The sequence below is a fragment of the Parambassis ranga genome, chromosome 16 (genome assembly GCF_900634625.1).
Source record: "Parambassis ranga chromosome 16, fParRan2.1, whole genome shotgun sequence".
Lineage (NCBI taxonomy): Eukaryota > Metazoa > Chordata > Actinopteri > Ambassidae > Parambassis > Parambassis ranga.
The window spans coordinates 3,993,742-4,021,654 of NC_041036.1; the positions used below are offsets into that span (position 1 = coordinate 3,993,742).

General features: G+C 39.2%; 2 protein-coding genes across 4 annotated transcripts in view; both read right to left on the reverse strand.

The window, feature by feature from the left end:
* Positions 1 to 17,609, reverse strand: part of vps13b (vacuolar protein sorting 13 homolog B) — a 263,370-nt gene extending 245,761 nt beyond the window's left edge. For both annotated transcript variants that reach the window (XM_028424569.1, XM_028424570.1), the window contains exons 1-3: positions 17,482 to 17,609; positions 16,363 to 16,523; positions 15,128 to 15,271 (exon numbers count right to left, since the gene is read on the reverse strand). In XM_028424569.1, the coding sequence (XP_028280370.1) occupies positions 15,128 to 15,271; positions 16,363 to 16,509 (291 nt within the window). In that variant the 5' untranslated portion in view covers positions 16,510 to 16,523; positions 17,482 to 17,609. The remainder of the gene's footprint in view (positions 1 to 15,127; positions 15,272 to 16,362; positions 16,524 to 17,481) is intronic.
* Positions 17,610 to 20,745: 3,136 nt separating this feature from the next.
* osr2 (odd-skipped related transciption factor 2) lies at positions 20,746 to 24,824 on the reverse strand. Of its 2 annotated transcripts, none has more exons than XM_028425478.1 (4): positions 24,561 to 24,824; positions 21,952 to 22,635; positions 21,505 to 21,604; positions 20,746 to 21,248 (listed from the first exon to the last, which is right to left on the reverse strand). In XM_028425478.1, exons 2-4 carry the CDS (start codon positions 22,596 to 22,598, stop codon positions 21,066 to 21,068), a joined length of 930 nt encoding a protein of 309 aa, XP_028281279.1. In that variant the 5' UTR covers positions 22,599 to 22,635; positions 24,561 to 24,824; the 3' UTR covers positions 20,746 to 21,065. The 2 variants fall into 2 exon arrangements, with proteins under 2 accessions (XP_028281279.1, XP_028281280.1); XM_028425479.1 differs by having other exon boundaries at positions 20,747 to 21,166.
* Positions 24,825 to 27,913: the final 3,089 nt, after the last annotated feature.

The window sequence follows — 27,913 nt, forward strand, 5'->3', positions numbered from 1 at the left end:
GTGGCCTCTACAAATAAACTCTAGTCCTTGGATGAGGAGGGTGAAGGTCTCTCCTCCATAATGGCACATGTCATCTGCACTTAGGAGACCAGCAGCCTGTTAAGCCCAGGAATGTAGTACAAAACCTGCATGTGTGTGTGTTTATGTGTATGTATGGAATGATAATGAAATGGACATGAAGGATTTCAGAGATGAGCCTAAAGATAAACAAAATGAGCCACGATTTGGAGTAGGGAGGTTATTTATTGGTTCAGCCTGTAGAATGCTTCAGGCTAGTGAGTGCTCTGTGACTAAGACATGAGGTGCAATTAAAACAGTAGATAACAGATAACATAAAGGAAACAGTTAATGGGTCAGGAGATTGGGGTTAAAGAACTAGAAGCCACAGGATTTAACTGGATCTACTACTGGAGAAAATACATTTTAAACCTAAGTTTATAAAATCCAAAGAGAAATGAAATCTAGGGAAAGTTCCTATGGTGTTTTTTGTTGACATCATTTTAGAGTTTCAATAAACATTTAACCTCTTTCCAAAAGCTTAAACCTAAGTCTATCAATCTGATGTCATCAAGTGACAAACTACTGGTAGACCATCACTTGTTTTGTGGGCTCCAATATTTAAGAGAGATTTTCATGTTCACAGCTTTGGTTTCAACTGTTTATAGTCAGATGTTACGGAATGTGTAAAGTCTATTTGTAACTATTTTGTAATACAGAAATGCTATTAAAACAATTCTAAACAAATAATGATCAATTAGAAGACTAAGGGAAACCAAGTCACTAACAGCATACTATGACTACAGCAACTTAACTTCTTGCTATTCTACATATAATAATAAATACCTCATATTCATAGTCTTGATAGACATATTCCTGCAGGAATGGAATGAAAAAAGAACACACACAATGAAAACTGTGGAAAACAAATATATTAGAGCAATTTTCACAATTGACAAGTCCAGAAAAGGTGGAGAGTAGAATGAGTTAACACCCAGTATGGTATTGATTAGGGGTTACTGCAGCACTGTAACCTTTTCACTGTCAGCCTGGGTGGCTCAGGCAGTTTGGATGAAGTAAGGAGAGATCACATGTGTTTAGCATTTAAGTGTCTCAGGAGTTACTCCTTATCTTGACTAAAGTAAACACCGATGGTGTCAAAACCAAGTATATTTGGCTACTCAATGCACTCGCACATCATTCAATACTCAAGAGACCCACCAGGACAACCCCATGCCCACACAAGCAAGTCAGATGCTATACATAGTGTACATACTTATATCCCTTTCAATTGACAAACATTCGCTAGTGCTGACACAAGTTAATGACAATGAACTCCTTCCTCTCTTTGTGGTTAAGAAATTAGGAATTGGTTTAAACATACTTTGCTTAATTTGAACTGTGGACAAACTGTCAGAGAAGCAAGTATCCTCCAGTGCGGTAAAGTAAACACGCAACAGCCAAAAGACACGAGAGAGGCTCTGGCAGAAATATTTACACTTTATTTCACTAAGGGCCTAAGCAGTGGGGCTGCACTAAGCAAGCAGTTTTTTCCTCATCAGTGAATGGTGGGAATTAGTAAACAGAAAGCAAGGAATAATAAATACTTCATCAAGGTTTCAAAGAAAAGAGATAGCCATATAATACGGTATAAATGTTTCGGTCATTATTCACACTTCATTTGTAAATTTGTCGTCACTTCAAAAGTTGTATTATTTAAATATATTACAATAAAAAGGGAAAAATGTTTTTGTAGATTAGGTAAGTTTAGGAGACCCTCACACTGCACAATGTTTAGATTACTTCACAATTGAGCACATTAGAATTAGAAACAGTCTCCCTCCCCTGTAGACTCTCATATCTATACCTAAAGGAATGCATAGGCCTACAAGCCAAGAGTACACTGAGTTCAACAGCTTGAACTGCCACTAAAGAACAAGACTGCCAAATTTGGAAGTAGCGCAATTAACCGCTCAATGTCACTGTGGGCAGTGAGCAATTCTCCAGAGGCAAAAAATGCCTTTTCAGAGGGAAGCCCTGGGACAAATGAAGCCTGCCTCAGCTGCTGCCGGGTAAACTGACACCTCCAATGCCACGGCAGGGCACAGGACAGGCAAGGACGGATAGAAGGATAGAGAAGGAGAGAGACACAGAGGGACAAGGAAAGGGGGGGCACTTCCCCTGCAGGCATGTCAACTCAGCTGTTGACCATAGATGATGGTAGTTAAAAAGAGAAGAAACAAAGAGAAGTGGAAAAAATAACAGAGAAAGTGAAGCAAGACCAGAAGGAGAAACAGTAAGAGTGAGAGAAACTAAGGTAGCGAAAAGAGCAGCAGGTCCTCACAGTGTGACTGACAGGCATAGTAGACCCTTTACTCAGAGGGTAAGTGGGCACCCATGGAGGGTTAGGGCACAGGAAGGCCAGACATGACCTCTGCCCCCCTGCAGACGTCTGGCTCAGTCAGGGACCAGGAGGAAGTGTGTTGAGCCTGTCTGGAGGGTCAAACCATACGAGCTGCTCAACACATTAGCTGAGCTCCACCACCACCTCCAGCTATTAGGAACAGCACCTCTGCAGCTACTCAACACAGTTTTGCTTGTACAAACAAACTAGCTATAACTCACAGACACTGGAAACCCAGAATATCAGAGCTGCCATTGACAATAAAACTTAGATATTGACTGTGATGTGAATAAGTAAAAACATATGGATTCTTCCAGATCATAGGCAGGGTCTATTTTAAATAGATCATATTTCTATTCTTCTATTTCTGAAATATATATATATAAAGGTTTCTAGACATCTTTAAAGTGGTTCAGTCATATCTTTAAGATACTCTTGCCTATTGAAAATAATAGAAACATTCTTCAATGTAATGTGTGTTTATGGAGCAAAATAATAGTCTTACTGACATCTCTCATTGTTTGAGGTTTTCTCTTTGACATCTATTGGCCTGAAACAAAAACAAACTATAGCAATTGTGTTCTATTAGCCAATGTATATCTCTGGAAAAAAACGGCATTTTATTTTTTCCTAAATTACTAAGCAATTTTTCAATTTCAGTTTAACACACAGGAGAAAAAAATGTTGGCAGACACTAGCAGCCGTCTACACTGCTTGCTTTGCAACTGCCCGGTCTCTGAAACCCAAACATTTTTAAAACTGGTCAATTTCACACAGTTTCAGCAGATTAATGGGAGCATGCAGAACACCACTGGATAAACACACTCTCTGTTATTGTTGTTTTTCCTCTGCAGGTTGCTGGCAAACTCATGCTGACATCAAAGCAGGAGGCCTGGAGACTAGGGGCCAGGCAGGGAAGGGCGAACGCCTACAGAGTGAGAAAATAAATGAAGGAAACCCAATAGCTCCTTATCTCATACAGCCCCAACCTCCTCTAAATCACTCATATACACATACAAACACAGCCACACTATCTACGACAACTAGAAGCCCTGACCCTCATATCAGGAGTTCCACCCAGCAGACCTCAAACCCAACAGAGCACCTCCTTAATACTGTTAAATAATAATAATTTAATTTACTGTCATCCTGATTATTTTGACTACTGTTTGTGTCTGGGTAGTTTCAAACATTTTATTTACAAGATTAAAGCAGATGATTTAAGTATTTTATATAATTATTTGGATATCATTAAAATGTATTCCATTCTTATTTCCAAGCTGGCAAATAATGTGTCAATCACAGTAGTTACTGGGACCTCATTGGTTGTGCTGGCAAATTAAGCCTCCTGATTGGGTGATGAGAATAAGTCCCGCCTATCCAAAACCGAGCAAACTTGGTGGGAGCAGATGCTATTGTTTTACTTATTCAGTCAGATGACACAAAAGAAAACGGAAAAAACTCTCATTATGTACAGTATGTACATTGCACTATGAGACAGCCTTTAGAGACCAAGTGCCAGCACAAGCATGCTAACTGTATTATCCACATAGTCTGCCAACAGAACTTGTAGGTTGGAAGTTGTTTCTGTAGTTTTTGTTGTTTTAAAGCTAATGATAATACATCACTGGTTAAAAATGTGATAAAATACACATTAACTACTGTAATGTAACTTACTATGGTCATAATCCTGGAGATTCTGGACCCTACTCTGATATAAAAGATGGTGAGCCAACATTGAGCTGATCATCTTATTATAAGGAGTTGACCCAGGATTTATTCATTGCTGAGGAGAAGACAACCAGCTCCACTTACTACATCCCATTATCTGAATGCACACTTACTGACTTAGCTGAATCTGAATATTTGCACAGATTCTACGAAAAAGCATGAAAGAAACTGATGCACTTTACAGAACTTTTGAGCAATACTACCAAGTCAATGGGTTTTAAGTTTGGGATGGTTCCAGTAATGTCAAAAGGTATGCAGCCACTTCTCTAACACTTAATGCTGCTCAAACCCATTGATGACAACCCCAGTGGAATTTTAGCTAAGGAGAACAGGGCTCAGATTACCTTCATTTTAACATCCATTGGCTTCAAACACATCCATCAGCTCAACTAACAATTAGCTGCTAATGGCCTTTTAATGAAACTGTAACAAATGCAGAGAGCTATTATACCATGATTAAAGACAGGAGGGTCAGACTACCGAAGGCTAGAGCTACAAAATTCCACACAATCTTAGTCATATTGAAAACATTTAAAAATGAGTGACAGTTCTTAATATTACAATTACAAGATGTAATTTGTACAAACACACCACAACACACACATACACCTAAGACAAATAGTTGTATACAATATCCCATACAATGCACGTACATTATTTCACACACTCCATGTAATGACCTAGAGTAGCAAAGAGTCTGGAAATTGGAGTCCATGCCAGATTGAAGGGATTATAGCCTGAAATTAGCCCAGATGAATATCACACGGTGTGACATTCTGAATAATTATCTCAGTGAAAACAGCTCATTACAAAAATGTGGTTTCTTCCTCCCCCCTTTCCTGCTGCATTTCAGTAACTTAAGCCACTACTGGAAAAGAAAATCCCCATTTACATTGGATGTACTGCACAAATTAAATAGTACAGTCCTGAAGTGTTTGCAGTGTGCTGTAGAAAAACTGAGTGGGTCAAAATAAGGCTTCATACTAGATATTGATCAATTATACTTATCAAACAGGGAAATAATAAAGGCCAATCATTTTTGTCTTAAGACCATAAGGCATAAATTAAGGATTTACCTGCAGTGAGGTGCACCAATTTCTGTAGTTTACCTAGCTAAATAAACACAAAACTACATATTCGTAATAAGGGAAGGGTCTGTTTACAAGGTCTGTTGGTCATTACCAGAAATGTAAACTTATGGAACTAGGATAATTTTCTTGTTTCAGAAGCCCATAAATAGCATGTTCATCAAAGAGGTAGGGGGGGCAGCAGAGGCACAGTGGAAAAGATTCCAAAGCATCAGCCAAATGGAGAATAATTACAAAACTATTTCACTCCGAAGTGGGAGGAATCACAACGACACTGGTGAGGTCATGCTTGAAGGTCTCTGCCAAGAGTGCCTCCACTGTACCCAAGTCAAACTGGCTATGTTTAATATCTGCCTTCATCGTGCCCAGAATAACAACAAACAGGGATTCCAGTTACAGAGCAGATCCACGAGGAGCAACGGGACTAACATTTCATTCAGGTATTGGTTTAGCTGTAGGTCTTATCATTCATCACTATAATATTTAGCAGTTATGCAGATGATACACAGTTACAGCAGGTCGCTATTAATCCTGTGAACACCTGCTGATAAACCTACATAGCAGATAAGAGAGACTAGGTGTTGCAAAACCTTTTGTAGTTAAATGCAAAACAGATTTGATTGTCTTCTGCCCTATCTGCCTCTATAATCAAGGTAAGAAATGGATCCAAATGGACGAAGTGCATGCTTTTTGGTCCTCATGTTTTTCTTTTAAATGTGTGTTTTTTTTTCTGCAAAGCATTTTGTAGCACAAAACAAGAACAACACACAACACTAACACCAAGCTGGGCCTTAGCTTAAAGGTTCTGTCCACAGTTTGTCCTACTAAAACTTAATTTTAGCTGTAGTCTGGACCTATTTTATTCTAAGGTTGCCTGTTGGATTTAAGTCTTATAAGCAAAGCTCTAGTAATGCCAGCAGAAACCAATTCCGTCCTTATGGTACAGTAGCTGATGGTGCTCCAGTTAAAGTGTGCATAATTCTCCATTAATCTAATAAATCTCAGAGCCAGTGTATTCATGCATGAAATCGGTTTCTTTTCACAAAATAGTTTCTTTTTGCTGGTCAGCAACAACACATAACAAAGTAGAAGGAGCAGAGCACTGAGGTCAAATCTCTTTTATCCTAGCTAAGCATGTGTTTTCTGCAATATTTGTTAAAAAATGTGTCAGGACAGAGACAGACTAAAGGCAGGTCCCTACAGTGGGGAAAAAAAGTATTTAGTCAGCCACCAATTGTGCAAGTTCTCCTATTTAAAAAGATGAGAGAGCCCTGTAATTTTCATCACAGGTATACCTCAACTATGAGAGACAAAATGAGAAACAAAAATCCAGAAAATCACATTGTAGGATTTTTAAAGAATTTATTTGCAAATTATGGTGGAAAATAAGTATTTGGTCAATAACAAAATGTCATCTCAATACTTTGTTATATACCCTTTGTTGGCAATGACAGAGGTCAAACGTTTTCTGTAAGTCTTCACAAGGTTTTCACACACTTTTGCTGGTATTTTGGCCCATTCCTCCATGCAGATCTCCTCTAGAGCAGTAATGTTTTGGGGCTGACGCTGGGTAACACGGACTTTCAACTCCCTCCAAAGATTTTCTATGGGGTTGAGATCTGGAGACTGGCTAGGCCACTCCAGGACCTTGAAATGCTTCTTACGAAGCCACTCCTTTGTTGCCCGGGCGGTGTGTTTGGGATCATTGTCATGTTGAAAGACCCAGCCACGTTTCATCTTCAATGCCCTTGCTGATGGAAGGAGGTTTTCACTCAAAATCTCACGATACATGGCCCCATTCATTCTTTCATTTACACGGATCAGTCGTCCAGGTCCCTTTGCTGAAAAACAGCCCCAAAGCATGATGTTTCCACCCCCATGCTTCACAGTAGGTATGGTGTTCTTCGGATGCAACTCAGCATTCTTTCTCCTCCAAACACGACGAGTTGAGGTTTTACCAAAAAGTTCTATTTTGGTTTCATCTGACCATATGACATTCTCCCAATCCTCTTCTGGATCATCCAAATGCTCTCTAGCAAACTTCAAACGGGCCTGGATATGTACTGGTTTAAGCAGGGGGACACGTCTGGCACTGCAGGATTTGAGTCCCTGGCGGCGCAGTGTGTTACTGATGGTAGCTTTTGTTACTTTGGTCCCAGCTCTCCGGAGGTCATTCACTAGGTCCCCCCGTGTGGTTCTGGGATTTTTGCTCACAGTTCTGGTGATCATTTTGACCCCACGGGGTGAGATCTTGCGTGGAGCCCCAGATCGAGGGAGATTATCAGTGGTCTTGTATGTCTTCCATTTTCTTATAATTGCTCCCACAGTTGATTTCTTCACACCAAGCTGCTTACCTATTGCAGATTCAGTCTTCCCAGCCTGGTGCAGGTCTACAATTTTGTTTCTGGTGTCCTTTGACAGCTCTTTGGTCTTGGCCATAGTGGAGTTTGGAGTGTGACTGTTTGAGGTTGTGGACAGGTGTCTTTTATACTGATAACGACTCCAAACAGATGCCATTAATACAGGTAACGAGTGGAGGACAGAGGAGCCTCTTAAAGAAAAAGTTACAGGTCTGTGAGAGCCAGAAATCTTGCTTGTTTGTAGGTGACCAAATACTTCTTTTACTGAGGAATTTACCAATTAATTCATTAAAAATCCTACAATGTGATTTTCTACATTTTCTTTTCTTATTTTGTCTCTCATAGTTCAGGTATACATATGATGAAAATTACAGGCCTCTCTCATCTTTTTAAGTGGGAGAACTTGCACAATTGGTGGCTGACTAAATACTTTTTTTCCCCACTGTATGTAACTGCTGTGATGAAATTTGCAGCCTAGGCTGCACAGTGCAGACCACTGTAGCTTCTGTGAAAGCCCTAAATTTTGGTCTGTTACATTAACATATTCACATACCATGCCCCCACTAGTAAGCTGCACTTTTGGGGTTCCCCTGGTGAAAAAAAAAGAAAATGAAGGAAATGGTGAGAAAATAGTGACAGATATCAGAGAACAAGAAGGTTAGAGAGAAAAGAAGAAAATAGGATTGAGACAACAGGGAAGTGGATGGGGTTAAAAAGAAAATCAAAAGAAGACATTGAGAGAGAATCTGAAAGGGGGAAAATTGTTCCTGATTTAGATCTGAGAGGCTCTGGTCCTTCAGATGTCTCCATCAGCTAACCACAAGCCCAGGCTGAGCATGTGAGGCATGCTGCTTACGCTGGCACAGCAACCCCCTAATGCTAATAACTGCAATGTGTTAGCTACAATAAAACACTCCACACAGACCCCTGACATACGCAGACTCGCACACAGGCATGTGCAAAAAAAATGCACTAGCTGAGTCAATTATTACACACAAGGGGGAATTCCCAAACACAGAATGGACTGTAATTCCTACCTGTTAATTTCTTATATAAATAATTAGCAGTCCTCATTTTTTTCAAATATTTATCATGCAGTTACTTTTAGGAACTATTTGAACATAATAATTTTATCTTGGTGAGCTGCTTACAACTAGTGGCTGGGACTTGGCATAGATCGACATTGATCTGTCAAAACAGAGCCGTCCCTCTTCTGAGCTTTTTCCATCAGTTCATACACAATATTAGGCACATTACACAAGACATGAGCACCCCTTGAACAATGTAAGCACTAGCCTCCAAGAACAGCGCAAGCAGTGGCTGAAGCTACTCTGACAACTTAATTGCACATGTGAGGTGCAGCTGGAAGGCACAAACTGTAGAGGCCTAAGTGTTCTTGGAGAGTATCACTGTTCTGAAACCAGCAAGATAGAATAAATCAAAGAGAGAGAATGGGCGAGGACTTTCCATCAGTGTTGAGAAATAACAAAGCCATGCTGCAGGAGGTTTGAGTATGCGAGTGGAATGCAGCCGGCATTGAGTTTTCATAGCTTTTATAAACCGGGTTCCAATGCAAGTGTCAATTTTTCAGCTTACCTGAGAGATAGAAACCTGTCAACTCATTTCAATAACATAGTTGAGGACTGTAAACTCCACCTTTTATTATGGAGGATCACAATCAAACAGTGATTGTTATAGTGTGTTTTTCTTCCTTTTCAACAGGGGAGCTGCCATAGAGTCCACTTTATAAACACCAATGTCTTCATCACAGCTGTCAGGACTTGTTTTTGTTAGTCTGTTTATTCAATTCTGAAGGAAATGATACAGAAAACAAGTAAGTTCCTATCATTATTATTTAAATTACTTTAAACAGCTTTTATCATGGCTGCCACAGAGGTACTTCTGGGTTTTTTCACTCAGCCAGGAACATTCCTAAGTAAATTGACTATTTGACGACAGCCAGAAGGACCAGTGTTGGTGCTGTGTTTTTAGGACCAACACTCTTGGAAAAAAATACAATGAATACATGATACCTTGTAGTGTAGCACACTCAACATGCCTAATTAGACAACATTTTCTCCATATGAATTAAATTACTTGTTGTAGTGTCTGTTTAGATTTAAGGCCATTTACCAGGCTGCAACACAATATCTTCTCACAAAGTACAAATAGAGCAAACATTAGCCTTAATTGCAAGATAATCGTCTCCCAAACTACACTATCACCAGGAGCACCTTGCAAGTAATAAGCTCCATTTAAGGACTGCTCTAGTCCGGATGGCCTGAGAGCAGGGATTAAACTGTGGAGCTGCAGCATCCTGCCCAGAGTGTATTGATCACTACTTGACTCACTGGATGCAGGAAGCCACTGGGTTTAATTTTTCCCACAGCTGCTTTCCTGTGTCTGAAGACTGTCTGAGAAGCTGAAGTAACCTCATCCCACGAGGAACCCAAATCTCCACCAAACCTCAAAGACAAAGCAGTGTATGGCTATGGGCTGTACAGCTTTGGCTGACTCACAAGCATCGGTGGCTGGGTGCAAGGCTTTTAGCTGAAATGACACACTTGTGCATTGGCGCTTGCAGATGTTTTACATCAATCTTGAATGTTAGAGGTCAATGCAATGGGTCACTCTATGTTGAGGATAAATACTACATAATGACCAATATGATTGGTTTAAGTCCTAAAATATGTTTTGCCATAAGGATTTCAGGATAATTATAACGCTAAACTCTCACTAAACAGTCCTGTTGACTTGCCTGAGGCTTCTCCTTACTGTCATCGCACCTCATCTCATGTGTAATATCTCCCATCTTACCAAAAGAAAGAAGTATTTGTACTGACGTACGATCAACCCACCTCTACTTTAATACAAATGTGCAGATGGGTCAGAAAGTACACATGTTTCTAATAAAAAATAAATAAATCCAAGATGAATTATGCCATCTTTGTTACAAAAATGTAAACAAAAATACTGGAACCTACACACACAGACCCTTTTTAACCACTCCCAAGCACTGTACTTGGCTATACTTCTATCTAGTTCTCTTTGTCTCTCATCAGTGTTCATGTTCTGGCTTCCAACCTGCCTGAGGAGTCCACACTTTGCCAACATTACTCCATCTTTTTTATTATTTACAGTCAGGGATGGGTTTTGTTACCGCTACAGGGGGCTGGATTCAAGAAAAACAGATTCTCCAAAGCTCCATGTTTTTGTCCTGTACATGTCTTCTCAGTCCTGAAGACAAGGGCCCACTGAGCTGATGATCAGCTGGATTTATGGTGCAATTTCTGAAAGCCATTTGCTCCTACAAGCTGGAGAATCAAAGGCAAGATTTCCGGATGGCGATGGGACAGAGATTATCCAGTTTGTGCTATCTGATTACAAACATCCACGGGCTGTTTTTCTTTTACTTTGTGTTTTCTGACTTGTGAAAGATGAGGTGAATGACCTCTCAAAGGACACTGTGTACTACTGACAGTGAAAATGAAGATATATCTGAGTGCATGTTTAAGGTTTTACACAGGGACAAAACTTTAATGAGTAGATCAGTGTAATCAGTACACATTCTAAACATTAGACTTGTTCCAGAATCACTCTGTCCACAGATTGTGGTTTGTAAATCCTATGTCCTCACAATTACCTCAACTGTGCATAAACCTTCCTATTTCACAGTTGCTTTTTGATCAGACCTTTACACCTGCACAAATCTCCTGAAGAATCTACTACTTCCAATATATCCCAGACCTTGGCATAATCAACTATTTGCATCATCTGCAGCTGGTCAGCGTTTTGGCTCATCGGGAGACACTTACAGCCTGTCAACAAGAAATACATATTTCAACTAGAATCAGAAGGGAACGTGTAATTACAGTAGCCAACTTGCTACACAGAGAAGCTGTAACAGTCCCAGATTTCCTATTTAGTGGGTTGTGGATTCAGCTCATGTAACATGTAAAAGTCACTTTTTAGATCTATGCACCCCCCCTTTGTAGACAGTAGGAGTGTAATGGTTCGTACCACAGAATTGAAAGCCAGAGTTTGTTGTGGGGTGGGGTTTGTGGCATTCATACTATTAGTGACACAAAAGATGCTGCATGCAAGAGGAGGGACTTCTTTGTCAGCAGTAATATATCTAAACTTTTAACTAAAGTGTGTAGAGCAATACAGAGCCCAGTAGAAGGAAGTAAGCAGTCATTGCCATCAATCTTATCTTATCTAATATTAACACCTACTTGACTGCACTGCATTTTATGAATTGGACAATACCTGGACCAGGGAGCCAGCAGGTTAAAGACTGGTCAGTCCAGTGCAGCTAAGATGAGACATTTGTGCTCACATGTGCAGCCAGTTAAAGTTTGTGTGAGAGGTTCATTATCAAAGTGCAATGATGCCCCTGCTGCAATAGCTGCAGAACCACCAGTCTAGTAGGTGGTACATTTAGCAATGGAATAACAAAGTCAGGTTTTTAAGAAGTCTTCAAGAAGGGGATTCCTAATTCACATGTATTACCCATTATTTAGGAGCAATGAGGTTTGGTGGTGTAAAGCCCTAAAAATAGTCTGGAAGGAATCTAACAGAAGAAAGGGCCTAGTTGGACCATATGCCAAACCAACAAGTCTCAGAGGCACCTCCCCAAATCATCTTGAGGCAATGCATCAATCAGAACCTCCACATCAGTGGCAAATGCACTCAGCAGCCATAAAACTCCCAGATCAAGCAGCGAGCTGAGCCAAAACCAGAAAGGCTCTCCTCAGTAAACCCAAGCCCTTATCTTTGTCTCGTAAAAAAATAAAGTCTGAGAGTGTTATGATCCACTGAAACTCCTCTTTGCTGATCACACCTCATCTTAAACATCTGGAGCAGTTCACAAGTTGTCAAAGCAGAAAAAATGCATTAATGTGTAGAACTTTTATTAAGAACCATAATCTAGACCATCTTTTGTTAAAAAGCCCCTACATAAGAACATGCACCGACAATACTGTCTAACAACAAAAAATAAATAGAATACAACTGATCACTGATTCACCGTTCATCCCTATGACCAATCTACGGTTTCATAAATTGAGCTCTTCAGCATAGACAAGGGCTTAGTCTAATTAGAGTCCACACTAATAATTTAACTCTGTTTAAAAACTATATGAACTAAATGTAAATGTGATTTGAAAATTGTCTATTAAAACATTTTTAAGAGTGCTGCAGAACACGATGTGATTTTGGTGCACGATTTCACACGTGTAAAATATAATGTATTTTGTTTGTAAATGACCTGCAGTTTGTAAAATTAATGTCAAAAACAAGTTGACAACATTTTTTCTATTACCGTGCTTTCTGCTCTACAAGTCCTCATTACAGCTTATTTTAAGCAATTACACTGTCAGCAGGAGCTGTAATCTCCAACTGCTGCTAAACGCCCAAATTTCCACATTTGCTGGAAACTATAATTGTGAGCTGCTCTTGGTGCTTTGCAGATGGGCCCTATTGAGCAATCTGAATATCCCTAATATTACCCAGTTCCTCTCCAGGGGGAAACACGAACATTTAAAAGGTCCAAATAATTCCGGTCAAATTACACAGCCCTTAATGAACTTCAAAAGATGTGCGGATGTTTTTACAGGCCAGCGCACAGGCTTTAACAGTAATTATGAAAACAAACCATATTAATGATATCATTTATCATTTCCACACTTTGGCTGCATGAGGCTTACCACAAAGTTCCTGTCTCTGGACAAAAACTCTAGTAATCTACTTAACTTATAATGTAAGATTTTCCACACACAGATCAAAATTTTCAGTTCCTCATTCTTATGGGCCATCACCCAAAATATATGAGTGCTTCAGGATGAACTGTCATAGGCAAAGTGGTACATACACTTATGCCAAACTGCTGCATGCCAACTAGAATCTGGAAATAATGTTACCTAACCTCCAGAGAACAACAAACATTTTAAGAAACTCTCCCTGAGTTGTAAACTGTAGTTGAAGTACGAAACTGCCACCACAGGACATGGTTAATAATAATAATAATAATAATACTAATAATAATAATAATAATAATATAGTAGACTAGACTCCTGCCTCCTAATAGCATAGGAGAGACGTGTGGCGGCTCATTTAAATTCCACATGCTAGAAGGATTTCTGCTGTAAGTCTGGCATTGCTCCAAATTATGTCTCTTGGGTGTACATACCACTGAATAATTTGTCCAAATGTCATTTGCAATTGCCCAAAAATCTTTTCTTCAATGGAAGCCTTTTAGAAAACATCTGTAACAAATAGTTGTTGTGAGACTACGGTACACGTATAACACTAGTACCGGTACTGCTACATGACCTTAAGCTGTGTATGAAACATAAAAAACAAGTTTCAATTTCCACTGAGCTAGAAACCTGATCTCATGAGCAGTAGCCACCTGCATAGTATGATATTTACCATTAGTTCTGGGCAGCTCAGGCTCATGTGTTACAAATCTTTTTGCCGCAGTCTATATAATTAGCTGTAATTGACTTCCCTTGAAATGTGTTTCTTCTGGGACATCTGGCCTTGAAATTTCAACCTTCCCATAAAGGGCCAGCACTGAGCTATACTTTCAATTTTACAAACTGCATGGGTGGCAAACATACGACCCCGCTCGTCTGCAAAAATAAATCTAAGAAAAAAATGCCTTTCATATACCAGACTTCAAAAATAAATATATATTTACAACTAAAAGTTTGCAAATGTATTCTTAGGATAACTATTCTCAGAGTCATTTTCATGATGATATAAGGCAGAACTTTAAGTGACACTTGTCACTTAGAGTCTCTAATATTATTATTTTGCTTAAAAGGACAAAGCCAAAAAAAAGTATGGCAGTGGCCAGTAGCAGAAAATAGCACTAGTCAAAACCAGTAAAGCCTCTTCTCCCCTGAATATTTCATGTCAATGGTCAATGAAGCCGTCTCCCCTTTTCTGGGATGATAACAAACATTAGCTTAACAAATGAAGCAATTTTTTGCAAGTACTTAATTCAGATGTCACATTATAAATGCAAACTATATAATGTGCCCTTCATTGCTGCCTGCCATTACAGTAATACCAATGTATAATTAACCATGCATAGGAAAGATAAAAGAAAGCTACTAACTGTGAAAAATGACTGTTTAAAGTCATGTGGAAGGCCTCAACGTATTTACAAATTAGAATTATATGCAAGTGTGGCTTCAGGGAGTTCTCCTTACAAAACCCTGCTAAGTTAATTTGTGTTTAATCAAGCTGCAGCTTCTCATCTGGAGATTCTCTCAGAATAAAGAATTAAAGGTCTTTGTCGCTGTAACTGCATCACAGGGTGAAGCTTGCTGAGCACAAGATGTTTTAAAAAATGCATTTGTATATTTAAACGAAAGCCATTACAAAACTTCTTGGAAACACAGACAGAAAAAGGAATGAGAAACCTTAACTTTGGCATAAGAAGGACTTTCATATAAATAACCAGAAGATCTGGCCAACCCTGTTTTGGCTCTGTAATCAAGAATAACATGTTTCTCATACCACTAAAAAAAACTAACCTGGGCTCCATCCCTTAGCTTGAGGATGCACTCCATGGTGTTGATGGTGATGACGACAGCCTCTGAGCCCAGCTTGGTCCAGGGTACGTGGATACGTAGCTCATGGATATGCCCACTCATGAATGTAAAGGGCAGCTTCAACTCCTATAAAAAGGCAAAGATATAAAAATGAAACACCAAAAAACTGCTACTGACGTTGAAATAATCTCTCTACTCAAGAACTGCAGACCGCACTAAAAGGTCATGTGACAACATGGCTGTGTCAAAATTATTTAATCCATTTTCTAAACACCTAATATTTGACAATAAGTGGAGAAGTTGCAGATTACTTATTCGGTCAGATTTTCAAATTGTTGTTTTGCATCTTGAAATACTCTGTGTGAGAATGGGTCCCATGAAGCACAGGCTTAACATGGATTCTCTGAAAGTATGAGCCAAACAATTAATAACAACAATTTTCTGGGGAAATGCTGTCATGGATTTAAAAATATGTGAGCTCAAAAACCCCTATAAAGTTCCACAAAAAACATACTTTGTATCTTTAGAAGAGAATCTCTGAGTGCACATTTTAAAAGAGGTGCGGCCCAAATAAAATGGAATAAAACAAAGGCGATGGTAGGATGATTTCCAAAGTTTTGACATAGCATTACACACAAATCTCAATGCTAACACGATTCCCACTGTCAGTTGGCTTCAAGCTGCTTTCAGTAAGAACTTTCATCACCATCTCTGCTGGGTTAGGTAATGTTTTGGTCTGCTCTTCAGAAGCAGTCAGAACCCACTCAAAAGAGAAGAAAGGGATTTCAAGTCACAGCAGATTGATCTAATTTAGACAGTACAAGAATGAAAAAGAACATTGTGTCAAAATAACACTGTAGTGCAAAATAAGAGAGTAAAACTATCAAACCTCCTCTGAATGGACAGTAAAATATAGATGTGCCTCAATAATGCTACTTTTTTCTGATTTAAAATTAAGCAACTTACTGTAACATGAGACATAAACCCAACTGAATGGAGAAAACATATGCTTACCATCAATCATTAACTTTAATCCAAACATTTGTCTTTTCACAAAAATCATATTTGCAACTACAGCTAAAGTGTTTACAGTGACAGTTACAAAATTCTATATCCTTAATATATGCAGCAGGAAGTTCATATAATGTTAGATGTGAAAATAAAACATGTCAGTGTAAGTTTTGCAAAACAGAGAGATTCCATGCAAGATGCATTACCTGTTCCAGTACATCCAGCTTCAGGTCCAACTTGCTGAGCACCACATCTCCACCCCATAGGGACAGCTGCAGGTCTGAGGGCTTCAGATTCTTAATGTACTTGTTGACATAGCTCATCAGGAGCGGTGTGACATAAGACTCCAACATCTTTTCTTTCTGTCCTGAACACATGTGAAATATTGAACAAAACATTGTGTGATGTCAGTCATATTTAAAAAAATATATATATATACTCAGTTCTAAAGTATATACCATACCAGAGAGAGATAAGATAATACAGGTAATATCACAGGGTGTGATGTATAACATTCATCATGGCTGCATTCAGTTTAGGCATGCACGTTTTAAGGTAACAGTGTTGTGCAAATCAGCTCAGTAGACTGGTTGATTGTGCACTTATATAATGATACTATAATTAAAGATATCACCTACAGGTGTGCTCTTTCTGCAATGACTATATACCTGTAAAAGTCTAATTTGCACAGGCTCATATTTATAGCTATGACCTGCTAAATGTTATAAAATTGATCATTTTATCCTAGACACATGCTGACACGTCCTTATCCAACGTTTTGAAATCATATATACCAAATTTACACTTACAAACTTAGCCTCTCATACGATACACAAAGACGTGGCAATATTTATTGTCTATTTGTACTTAACAGAGATATTCTATTTACGTAGGATTCAGGTCAGACTTTAAGGAACCTTTTTATGAATGATACTTTTCAGCAGTTTAACAGTTTAAAGTAGATAATGTTATTTAAAGTCCACCGGGATGCCTGATTTAGCCTGATTGCTAGTGTTGCTTCACTTTAGAGAATGTAGTTAATGGGGTAAACGCCAAGAGAGGTCAACTGCTCAGTTAAGAAACGTAACAACGTTTATTAAATTACTTTAATAATAAAGCAATGTCGTGCTGCGCAGTGAGAAATTCATGTTATTGTGGAGCAGTTAGCGAGAGAAGCTAGCTATGCTCCTGTCATTTAGCTATACACATCACTGGAGCAGCAGAGCAAAGGAGCTAAGCTACATGCTTAGCACAAGTCGCACTAACTTCGTTTCAGCTCGCTAAACCAAGTGGCCACGGGTAAAAGAGACAAACACCTTTATTACCTGTCGCCCGCTTGTATCCTGTAGCTTTTTGTTTAACTACACGTTTAATAAAACGTGTTCATCTGGTTAACTGTCGTTAGCCACATCTCTGTGCTGTAGCCAAAACGTCATCAGTAAACACCAACGCGGCTTCCGTATGCCTGATGTTGCGTTTGCGGTCGTAGGAAATTTGCCTTACAGTGCATTTAAACGACACCAAATAGTCGAACGTGGTATTTAAACACAGCACCAAGCATAAAATAAAATACAAACTGCCAACTGCCTTAAAAAAATAAATACCTGACAAACTTATTAATGTTTCTAACATCAGGTCAGGTTCTTAAAGAGGACTGAGCTATTCTTTTCACACGCTGTAGGTTATCAGCAGCTCTGAACACATTTCAAATGCGAACAAAACGTGATGCAATAATCATCTGTGTGTATTTGCGGTTTTTTAGTATCAGTATCAGTAGCATCAAATCATTTCACATGTTTGTGTTTTAAATACTGGCAGTAGTTCTGTAGCATTTTTACCTCAACTATTTGATATTATAAGAGTACACATGCACAGGCGTCAAAAAATAAGATAAACGATGACTGCTGCTGTTTATATCTGGAAATTTAAATGGCTTATTTTTGCATTTGTATATATTTTAGGTGTTCTGGACTTTTTTTGCAGACAACTCAAAAAAATCTATCTGAAAAGGTCGCTAGACGTTAAAATTCACTTATTAAACTGGACAATATGTCCCTGACATTAAAGGTAGAGTCCACCCCGATGGCCTATAAGCCCCATTCCCTAAAAATAATAAAGCTAAATACATGTGCTTTAAATATGGCCGACATGCCTTTATAATAGCCTAATAAATAGCCCAAATGACCAAAAAAATGAGAGGATGAAATATGTAATGTAATGTTTATAATCACACTTTCAGTGGCCAACTAATTTTTGGTTTCTTTTCGTTTTATTGCTGCTTCTGAGCTATTTTAAAAAGTTGCTATGTATAAAATTTACATACAAATATAGAAGCATATAGAAGCCAAATCCAGATGTCTTGTACAAAACAAAAATGTCAGATTTGGGATAGCTGTCACGGTGTCATCGGGGTCATATGGAGACACGGAGCCCGAGCAGCGAGGCGCTGCGGCCTGCAGTCAGTGCAGCCTCTTCCCTGTCAGCTTGATAAGGCTTCCTGAGGACACAGTCCACGCAGGCCGGTCACAGATGACGTTCACCGTGTGACTGTTCACTCTTTATGTGCGCCTTTGCGTCAGTCTGAATGTTACGTGTTCAATTCGGGCCAAGACACAGTGAAGTAAGGCAGAAAGTATTTGATGTCACAGTTTCACCTCAGATCCATCAGTTCTTATTAAAGCGCCCGCTGACAAGAGTGAGTTTCATTCAGTTAACTGAAGATCCTCACAGGTTCAGTCTGATCCACACACATTCTTTCAATGTATTTAAGGTAAATTAAAAAGAAGACATTTGCTCTGGTTCCATTTGATTAATGTGATAAAATGAGTCTCCCCTCTTTACGACAATATTTACACTCAATAGATTACGAAAAATAGGCTATTGATAAACGTTTACTGATTTCCTGCCATCAAAGTCTCAACAAAAATACAAAACATTTAATATACTTAAATAAATAAGGCAATTTCTGGTTTTATATAGGTAATTTTTACAGATATTTATATACCTATTACTCGCTTTCAAACCCTATTGCTTATAAAATTCGTTGTATTTCTTTAAGATATGAAATTATTTAACTATAACAAATGTGTTTATTTTAATATTATACAGTTTATTATTATTATTATTATTATTATTATTATTATTATTATTATTATTATTATTACTTTATATATGAAATTATTTGTAACCATATAAAGAAAACTGTTTTTATTTGATAATAAAGTCGCTGTTGTTTCTTTTTTTCCTGTTTTTTTTTCTTTTTTTGTGAACCTCAGCTCCTGGAAACATTGCACTTTGTTGCCTTTCCATGTAGAAAATAATTAGGGGAGTCCTTGCCTGCAGTGCGTGATAAACCGGGCCTTTGTTAATGGCCTCTCAACAGCAATGAGCACTGTTTTAAATCTTCTGTTGCTGTAATCACTTGTTCCAGACCCCATTTTCGAGCCCATTAAATATAAATACTTTTTCGAGCAATTAATTGCACTGTCATGTTTTAAACGCGTCGTCAGTCGCCAGTAAAGGCTGCTGAAGTCAAAAAAAAAGAGAAGAGGCCTGAAGGCCAAGTAACACTGAGATCCAAAGAGATGAGAAGTCAGAGTGAGTGAAGCTGCGCTGTCTATAAAAAAACGATAAGAGCAGAGCATCAGCTTGTTGTGTTACAGGCCGCAGCCCTGATGGGAAAACGGTTTACCAGTTTAGCTGGATGAATTCCTAAAAGCAGTTTATTGGCATCTAAATCAGTGCGTAAACGGCTCACTATTTCCAATTTAACTTAAAGGTCATATGATAATTACATTCTGTGATTATTCATTTTAATAATATTCAAATATTCATCTTTTTATAGTTCAAAGTGGCTTTTTTTATTGGGAGAATCCCAAATGTTTGAGCTTGCATGCAGATGAGTAGCAGCGATGCTTTAAATTCCACATGTGCTGGATCATTTGGAAACAGGTTGATGTAGGATGTCACAGATTTCTTTATGTCAGTCATTCATATCTCTTGTATGCTCCTCTGTTAACGCAGGAAACTCCTTCTGCCGTTTTGCAGGTCAGTTGTGATATCAGAGGTGATGCAGATAAAGACATGGGATATGGCTGCTAATGCGGCTAATATAATACTAATCAGCCCCCGTGGTTACAGATAATAATAATAATAATAATAATGAAGCTGTGACATGTGGCTGCACAGGTGATGGGTTTTCATTTTTTTTAAACATTTCTTATAATTTCTTATAATTCTTAAGATCAGTTATCACCCTGTTAATTCTGCTTATTAAATTATTTGCATCATCTGAAGACATGCTCTGGTGTCATTTCCCTGTTAACTGATACCTACTGATCTACTGTAAAACGCCCACTCAGCCACATGAGCTCTCACTGCCTGCTGGCTGTAAACACACAGACTATTAACTTGATGACCATGGTTAATGGCTTCTTATAAACGTTGGTTTTTGGGAATATAACCTCATGGCAATCAAAACATAAAATAAAATAAAAAATAAAAACAGAACGAATGCAAATGTATCATGGAAATATTTATTTCTAAAATACAATTTTACATACTTTAAACTTATGACTGTTTTTTTTAACAACTTTATCATTTCATGGTCAGAGAAGAACATTAAAAAATAACATTATGTACATGGTCTTGATATTTACAGGTGCTGTGAAAGCTGGAGGTTGGCCTTGGCTCCGCTGCTTTTCCACTTGAGGTGCAACCAAATCCCACTTTAAAAAAAAAAACGTGCTGCAGTAAACGTGTCCTGATTTGGGAGATTGTCTTTGAAGCAAAAAAATAAAAAAAAATAAAAATAATAATAATAATAATATAACAACAACAACAAAAAAAGAAGTCGCTGATTTGTCTTTCTGCATTTTTGTCCATTTGTTATTTTGTTAGTCTGTCCAGGCTAGTAGTCCTGATGTGGGCTGTGCGTCAAACTGTGCCGTCGCAAGTCACAGTTGCGCCGAAACACCTTTCCGCAGCGGCCACAGCTGTAGGGCTTGATGTCTGTATGGGTGAGAAGGTGAGTTTTCAGGTTACTTCTTTGATTAAAGGTTCTTCCGCATGTGGGGCATTTGTGGGGAGACTCCTGTTTAGATTTAAAGCAAGCAAAGGATTATTCCCTTGAATTGTACAGAACGTCTGTCAGTTGTATCTTTACTCAATTACTGAACGTAACGTTTATCTCTTACTCATAGTTTTTGTTTGAATTCGGTCAAATTGAGTTGTTGTTTTTTTTGTGAGACTTGTTATTATAATATCCCCATGCATGCAGTAGACTGTGCATAAAAGGTGAATTATGATCACACAGTTAATGTCATGGTGACTTAATATTCTGAGCTTACCTGCATGTGTAAGGTTTTATGGACGGCTAGAGTTCGAGACTGACAGAATCCCTTCCCACATTCTTGACATTTGAATGGTTTTTCCTTGGAGTGGATGTATCTGTAAAACAGAAATGACACTTAATCAATGACTGCTCATGCGTGGAGTTGCTTGTACTGCAGATGTTACAAACTCCGCAGTCCACAGGAGCGAAAAATCTCTACTTGTGCAAGCTGTTCAGCCTAATGCTTAAAAAGTGCTTTAGCGCCCTCATGGAAAAATCTCTAGGAACAGACCCGTCTGTATTTCACGGCATGTTTTTAAATAGCCAAGTGCTGAGAGGTCATTTAGAGAAATAAATATATTTTTGACTTGTCACATTTTTAGGAATGCTGCTGGGCTGCTGGGAAAATGCAGAGCTCCCCATAAACCCTGTGTGCGTAATGTCAGCTATAAATCTGTCTTACCTGTGGTCTCTGAGATGGTCTTGTCTTCTGAACGCCTTGTGGCAAATATCACAGGTATAGGGCCGCTCATCTGTGTGGGTCCTCTCGTGAATGAGGAGGTTGTATGACTTGGTGAAATGCCTGCCGCAGAACTTGCAAATAAATTCCTTTTTAGTCTTGGATGGGAGCCTGCCCCGGGTGGGTTTTCTGTCCGGGGACAGCTTGCTCAGCTCGGAGATGGTTCCCCCAAGTCCTGATGCCAACTTTGCCAGATCCGTAGCTTTCGGCGGGTCCTCCTGAGTGGCAGCGAGGGCCAGGTTGGCGAAGTCAAACCTCGGCCTGTCCTTGTGCAGCGAGGGGACGCCGTGCGCAACGGTGGCTTGTTTCGGATGGAAGAGCTGCGCGGCTGCTGTGAAGGGTAACGCCGGGAAGGGAATCCGGGGGTCCACCAGACCCTGGGCAGCTGCCGTGATCGTCGACCTCAGTCCTTGCATGTGCGGGTAGCCAAGAGTCCAGTGGTTCATGTGCATGGTTTGCACCGCGCTCAGACCGTACAGTCCCTGCAGCTGGTCAGCGGGGAAAGTGTTGACGGCCTGCAGGAAGGAGTAGTTTGTCAGCTGGAGGGCTGGGTGCAGGGGGATCGGAGCGTGCAGGGCTTTGCTCCCCATCTCGGCTCAGACCTCTGCAGAAGACACGGCGATAACCCTGAGGGGGACACACAACATATAAAACAATAAATGTGGTGGTGTGATAACTTTACAGGCAAATAGAAGCTTCAGTTGCTCGTCATGAGACAATAAAAACACCTGTTTGCATTTAGACAACCACTGAATTTGTATAAAGATTTGTATTATCCTGATTTAAAACGACAATACATCCCATCTGTAATCCAGATTAGGGCAAAAAATATTTGAATTTTAACACACCATGAAGGAGCTAATTATGTCAGTAAACTGTATTGATAATGATGTGTGTAAACCCCTGTTTGTCATAAGCAAAACCACGGAGAGAATATATAAACACGCATTTCAGACATTGGGAATAATGTGTCCCTTAATGCGCTTTCAAAACAGTTTTATAAAACACATCAGTCTCCGGAACTGTAATCGAATTAAATGGGTGTAAAAAAAAAAAAAAGAACTCATGTGGCATCGATTAAGACAGTAAATTACAATTTCAGATCACACTGAATGAAACACTAAATCTCTCAGGAGGTAATTAGAGAAGACACGCTGTTGTTGTGTTGGACGGTTGTAGTTAGTGTTTCACAATATAACAACAAGTGCTGTGTGTGTAGATTTGTAGGAGTTTGAAATTTTGCCAGCATGTGTTGTTGAGTGCAAGAGCATGAGTCAAGCAAAACACACTAATGCTGAATATTAACCACAAGAAAGTTACCTTTTATGTTTACTGGAAATACACGTGCTGTTATTTTTTTTATGGTCGATCATTTTATAGGTGCTATTTTTTTTTTTTTTTTGCTTGAAGGATTACTTGACATTATTTTCTTCTGTTTTAGTGGCACGTCTCCTCTGGGCATGTAGGCCTTGAATGTTTGCCTTAAATAAAAGCAGAAGCTCTACCTGTCTGTGCAACGTAGGACAGATGAGGTGAGCTGACAGTTTAAGAACTGGCCCTGTTCCGTGTTTGTGGGGTTGACATGTTATGTTTTCCCACACAGGAAAAAAAAAAAAAGTCCACGGTATAGTTCAAGGCTCCAGATGGTGAAAGCTGGACTGGCATAAAGCCAGCGCAGAAACGGAGAGCTGACCTTTACAGACTCCTATATCTGAGAATTAAAAATAAGAGTTTGAGATTTTGGGGTGAAATTTAAACAATACACTGATAGTTTTTGACAGGTGAGCCCAAAACATATTTTACATAATATTTCAGAAGCCTGCCTGCCTGCCTGCCTGCCTTGAACCGCCGCGGAGATTAAGGCATTATCCACACTTGGGGCTTATACAGAATGAAAGTCGTGCGAATAGGCTACACGGTAGCCGGGAGGGCTGCTGCTGGTCGGTTGTTTCAGTCAGGTCGTTACTTTTGCTGCTGCACAGAGTTCTTTCTGCTCTGATTCGCCTCTCACAGATGGGATGGGGTTAAATATAATTTCGCACAGGTGCAGCTGCAGCATAAGTCACCGTGAAGGCACTTGTTGTTCTTTGCCCATAACTCCGTTCAGCTGGTTCTCTCCACTCACCTTTGGACTTCTTTTACACCCCTCGGTGTCCTGCCTTGTTCTTTGAAACAAGCTCTGTTTCATGTTTTTTTCGCAGAGTGGTTTAAATTTCTTTTAAAGTCGTGACAAGTTATTTTTTTGTTACAAACGCGAAGGCCACTGGTTCAGAATTGTCGTGCGTAATGGACACAGACCAGCCAATGTCAACGCGTGAGTGATCTGTGACCTCAAGCTTGTTATCATCACGAGGCAACAACCTCCTTCGCAACACGTTATTTTAATATTTTTGTTGATGAAAATGTGAGCAGGCTGATGTCTTTGCTTCATAACGCAGACAGGAAAAAAGTGGAGTCTTTTCTCTAGATAAAAGTTTCTAACAAGAGAGTGGAGTGAGGCTGGTTCCCTTCCCACACAAGACTGACATAAACCCTGCCAAACAGAATCTTACCCCAATAAATAGCTGCCAAAGGTCCTGCGGTATGTCAGTAATCCACAGTTACTATAGAGGCGACGAGCTCCAATAAAGCGTCGCTAAAACTTTTCCAAGATCCAAGTCCATGAAATTTTCATGTAGCCATGCAGCCAACTCTGATGTCTCGGACTTTTGCAGAGATGTGACAAGTTGTGAAAAGCTGTGGAAAGAGATGAAGAAGTTTTGGAGGAGAGACAGGAGCAGCAGCAGCAGCAGCAGCAGCAGCGTGGGAGTCCCGTCCGGAGCTGGGGCTGGAAGTGTGCGGTTCTTCACTTTTTAGGGCTCGGGGACTCCAGAGCTCACAGCCCGCCCTCCGACACGCCTCCACCCCCCCTCCTCTATCATTAACTCCAATGTTCCCCTCTGTTTATTTGTGTTTGGATAGCAACTAAGGCTCCAGACCTAGATGAGAAGCGTGTTCAGTTCAACCTGCCTGTGACACCTCTCATATACCATATAGCCAAGGCTGATACCTTCTTTTGGAGACATGTTTGGAAGCACAGAAGGAAACCCTGAGCGGTTTTTTTCCCTTTACTACTCCACGCTTTTGAAAACGTGCTTTTGGATACTTGAGCAGCTTACAAGATTTTTTTTTTTTTTAAAAACCATAGACCCCACTTGCGAAATGGAGGGCACATGCAAGATCCACCACATTAACTCGTTTTATTTCATTGTGGTAAGAGTTAAAATAAAGGTTTTGTAACTGAAAAAAATGCAGCATGATAAAAAAGTGAGCAGTTATTGCCTCCTCATTCTAAAGAGCTGCTTATCTATCAGTTTGACATTTTTCATGAACATGTATAAAACACCTGAATAAAACTGACTGCGCCATAACAACCACACATAGTTATCAGATTTACTTGTTTTTCTGCAAATTGTTTTTTTGTGTGACTAAATTACATCTTATTTTCACCAGAAAACAACTCCACCTTACTCTGTGTATCACACAAATAGCTCTATGTGATATAAATGAGGTATATGTATTGATAAGCATCATTGGAGATGTTTGTCAAAAATTATCTCTCCCTCTTACATCATCATTGTCAATTAGTCTTTTTTATTGAATTTACGAGCAGTGAGAGGATGCATGAGATTAATTACCCTGGCCTTTAATTACAATGCGGTTTGTTTTTGGCCGAGCATTTAGAGGTTAAGTAATTAAGACTTTTGACAGCCCGAATGAGAAGTTAAATACGCCCTTTACGCACTAAATGGCAACTTTACGCACACACGCAGGCTGTGTATGGATAGGTCATTTATTTTTCTTTAAAAAAAAAATTTAATTTGTCAAATGTTCCTTCAAAACTAATCATAGATTTAATTTTAATAAAAACATTAAATCAATTCTGGATATACACGAATGCACCATGGCCCAGCTGGCGTTCCTCATTATTTTGAGATTACGGTACCTTAATTGATCAAAATTTACTAATGATTGACAAAAAACGTTTGCAAATGTATTTTAGCTCTTGACAAAATAAATAAATAAATAAATTTAATTCATAAATGTTAAGGGCAGCAGGACTGGCAGAGGTTTTGGAGCAGCAGCAGCAGGTTTTGGTCTGGTCTTTGCGCAGAATGCAGGTCTGCAGCGCCGCCTATTGGGACATCAATAAAACGGCACACTGCTTCCTTTTTCTGCTCCAGTATAATTTGCGGCTCTGACGGAACACTGCCTGTTGGAGCAGCTTTAATTTTCTTGTCTCCATCACAGAAAAGAAGAAGCCTATAAAATATAGCATCACCAGGGGGGATATGTGGTTTCATAATGCATTAATATAATTTAAATACACGCAGCCAAATATAAAATACATTAAATAAATGAAGGTAAAATAATGTTTTTTAATATTTTCATTGGATCTTTGGGAGCGTCTGGCCCATTCATCCATGCGCCTTTTAAACCAAGTTAATAACCACATGAGAGCAAAAGGGCCAGACGGATTTATGCTCATTATGTGAGAGATAACAGCAAAAGCACTCGTCAAAGAGTCTATCCAAAAGCTCATGTAGCCTAATTTTCGTTTTCTAAGAGCTGCAGAACATTGTCTGCACACAACATGCTTGTGGTTTTCGTTCGGTTTCATATCACCCAGGCCCCCATTTTCACTGTCAAAACACTAAACAGCTACAGACAGATTAGAGCACACTTTAAATCTCTGTACTTATATTTTATAGATAGTGGCATTTTCTCAACATATCCTGTTCACTCTGGGAATTTACATCAATTATATTCAAAGAGGTTCTTAAAAAAAAGACCTTTAAGAAACAAGAAAGGTTTAAAATTGTTTTTTTTTTTTTTGGGCTTGTCTCAGAAATATACACGCACCAATAATTACATTTCCAATTCCAGTGTAATCTATAGCCATACAGTCTAAATTCATTTAAATCTTAGAAAATATTTGGTGGAAATATTGATTTCCTGTGGGGAGGCGAGGTCTTATACTTTAAAAGCAAAACACTCACGTCTGATTATTGGTGAAATATACAGTTTCATGTATGATATGGTTATTTTTTGTGTTACTGCATTGAATATCTACAACCTGTGGTTTCATTATAATGCACCCAAACAACAGTAATAAACAGCAGAGTACAGTTACAGAGGTGGATATGCTGTGACTCATTATATTAAATTCAGATATCACTAATATTTAAAAAAAACACTCATGGCTCAGGCTTCAATATCAATTTTATAGAAACTCTGGAATTTTATCTTGTGTAGAGTCTTTTTTTTAAAAAAAATGATCCTGACAGGACACATTGACCTCTACTTTACAATGTAGGTTTTTACAGTTCCACTAATCTGTGCTATAGGATTTCTCTATTCTTTATAGTTATAGGGGGTAATGTCAGAACCGGAGAGTTAGTGTCCTGCCCTTTGACCCTGCCTTGAGCCCCCCCTGCTGACATCATTCTCTATGATAATATGACTCCCACAGAGTATCAGTGTTGCAGCTCAGTGCAGCTGCCAAGCCTGTAATGGTCGACGCTGCAAGAGTCATTATTAATAAAGAACCGTAGAGCTCTTGGAAGACGATGATGAAAAAAGAATATGATATTAAAATATATATCTGACCTCTGCACTCCTTTACGTTGCTCCTTACCTCTGTTGTAGAATCCTGGAAAGTTCGGGCCTGCTCCGGAGCCTCTGTTTGTCTGTCTGTGTCTCTTCAGTGTGTTGCCAGACAGGATGTCAGGTCCATACTGTTAGAGCAGGGGGAGGTAAACCTGTCATTGTTACCTACCTGCTGTGGTTTCAAAGCCCCCACATCCCCACCTACACTCTCACTCATCCTGTCCCGGCAGCGGCGACAGCTGCTGCTGCTGCTGCT

Coding starts and splice junctions, on each gene's coding strand:
- osr2 (XM_028425478.1), bottom strand. CDS start 22,598: ATGGGGAGCAAAGCCCTGCACGCTCCGATCCCCCTGCACCCAGCCCTC. Junction 21,605..21,951: donor GACCATCTCAGAGACCACAG/GTAAGACAGATT, acceptor TCTGTTTTACAG/ATACATCCACTCCAAGGAAA. Junction 21,249..21,504: donor ATAAAACCTTACACATGCAG/GTAAGCTCAGAA, acceptor AAATCTAAACAG/GAGTCTCCCCACAAATGCCC.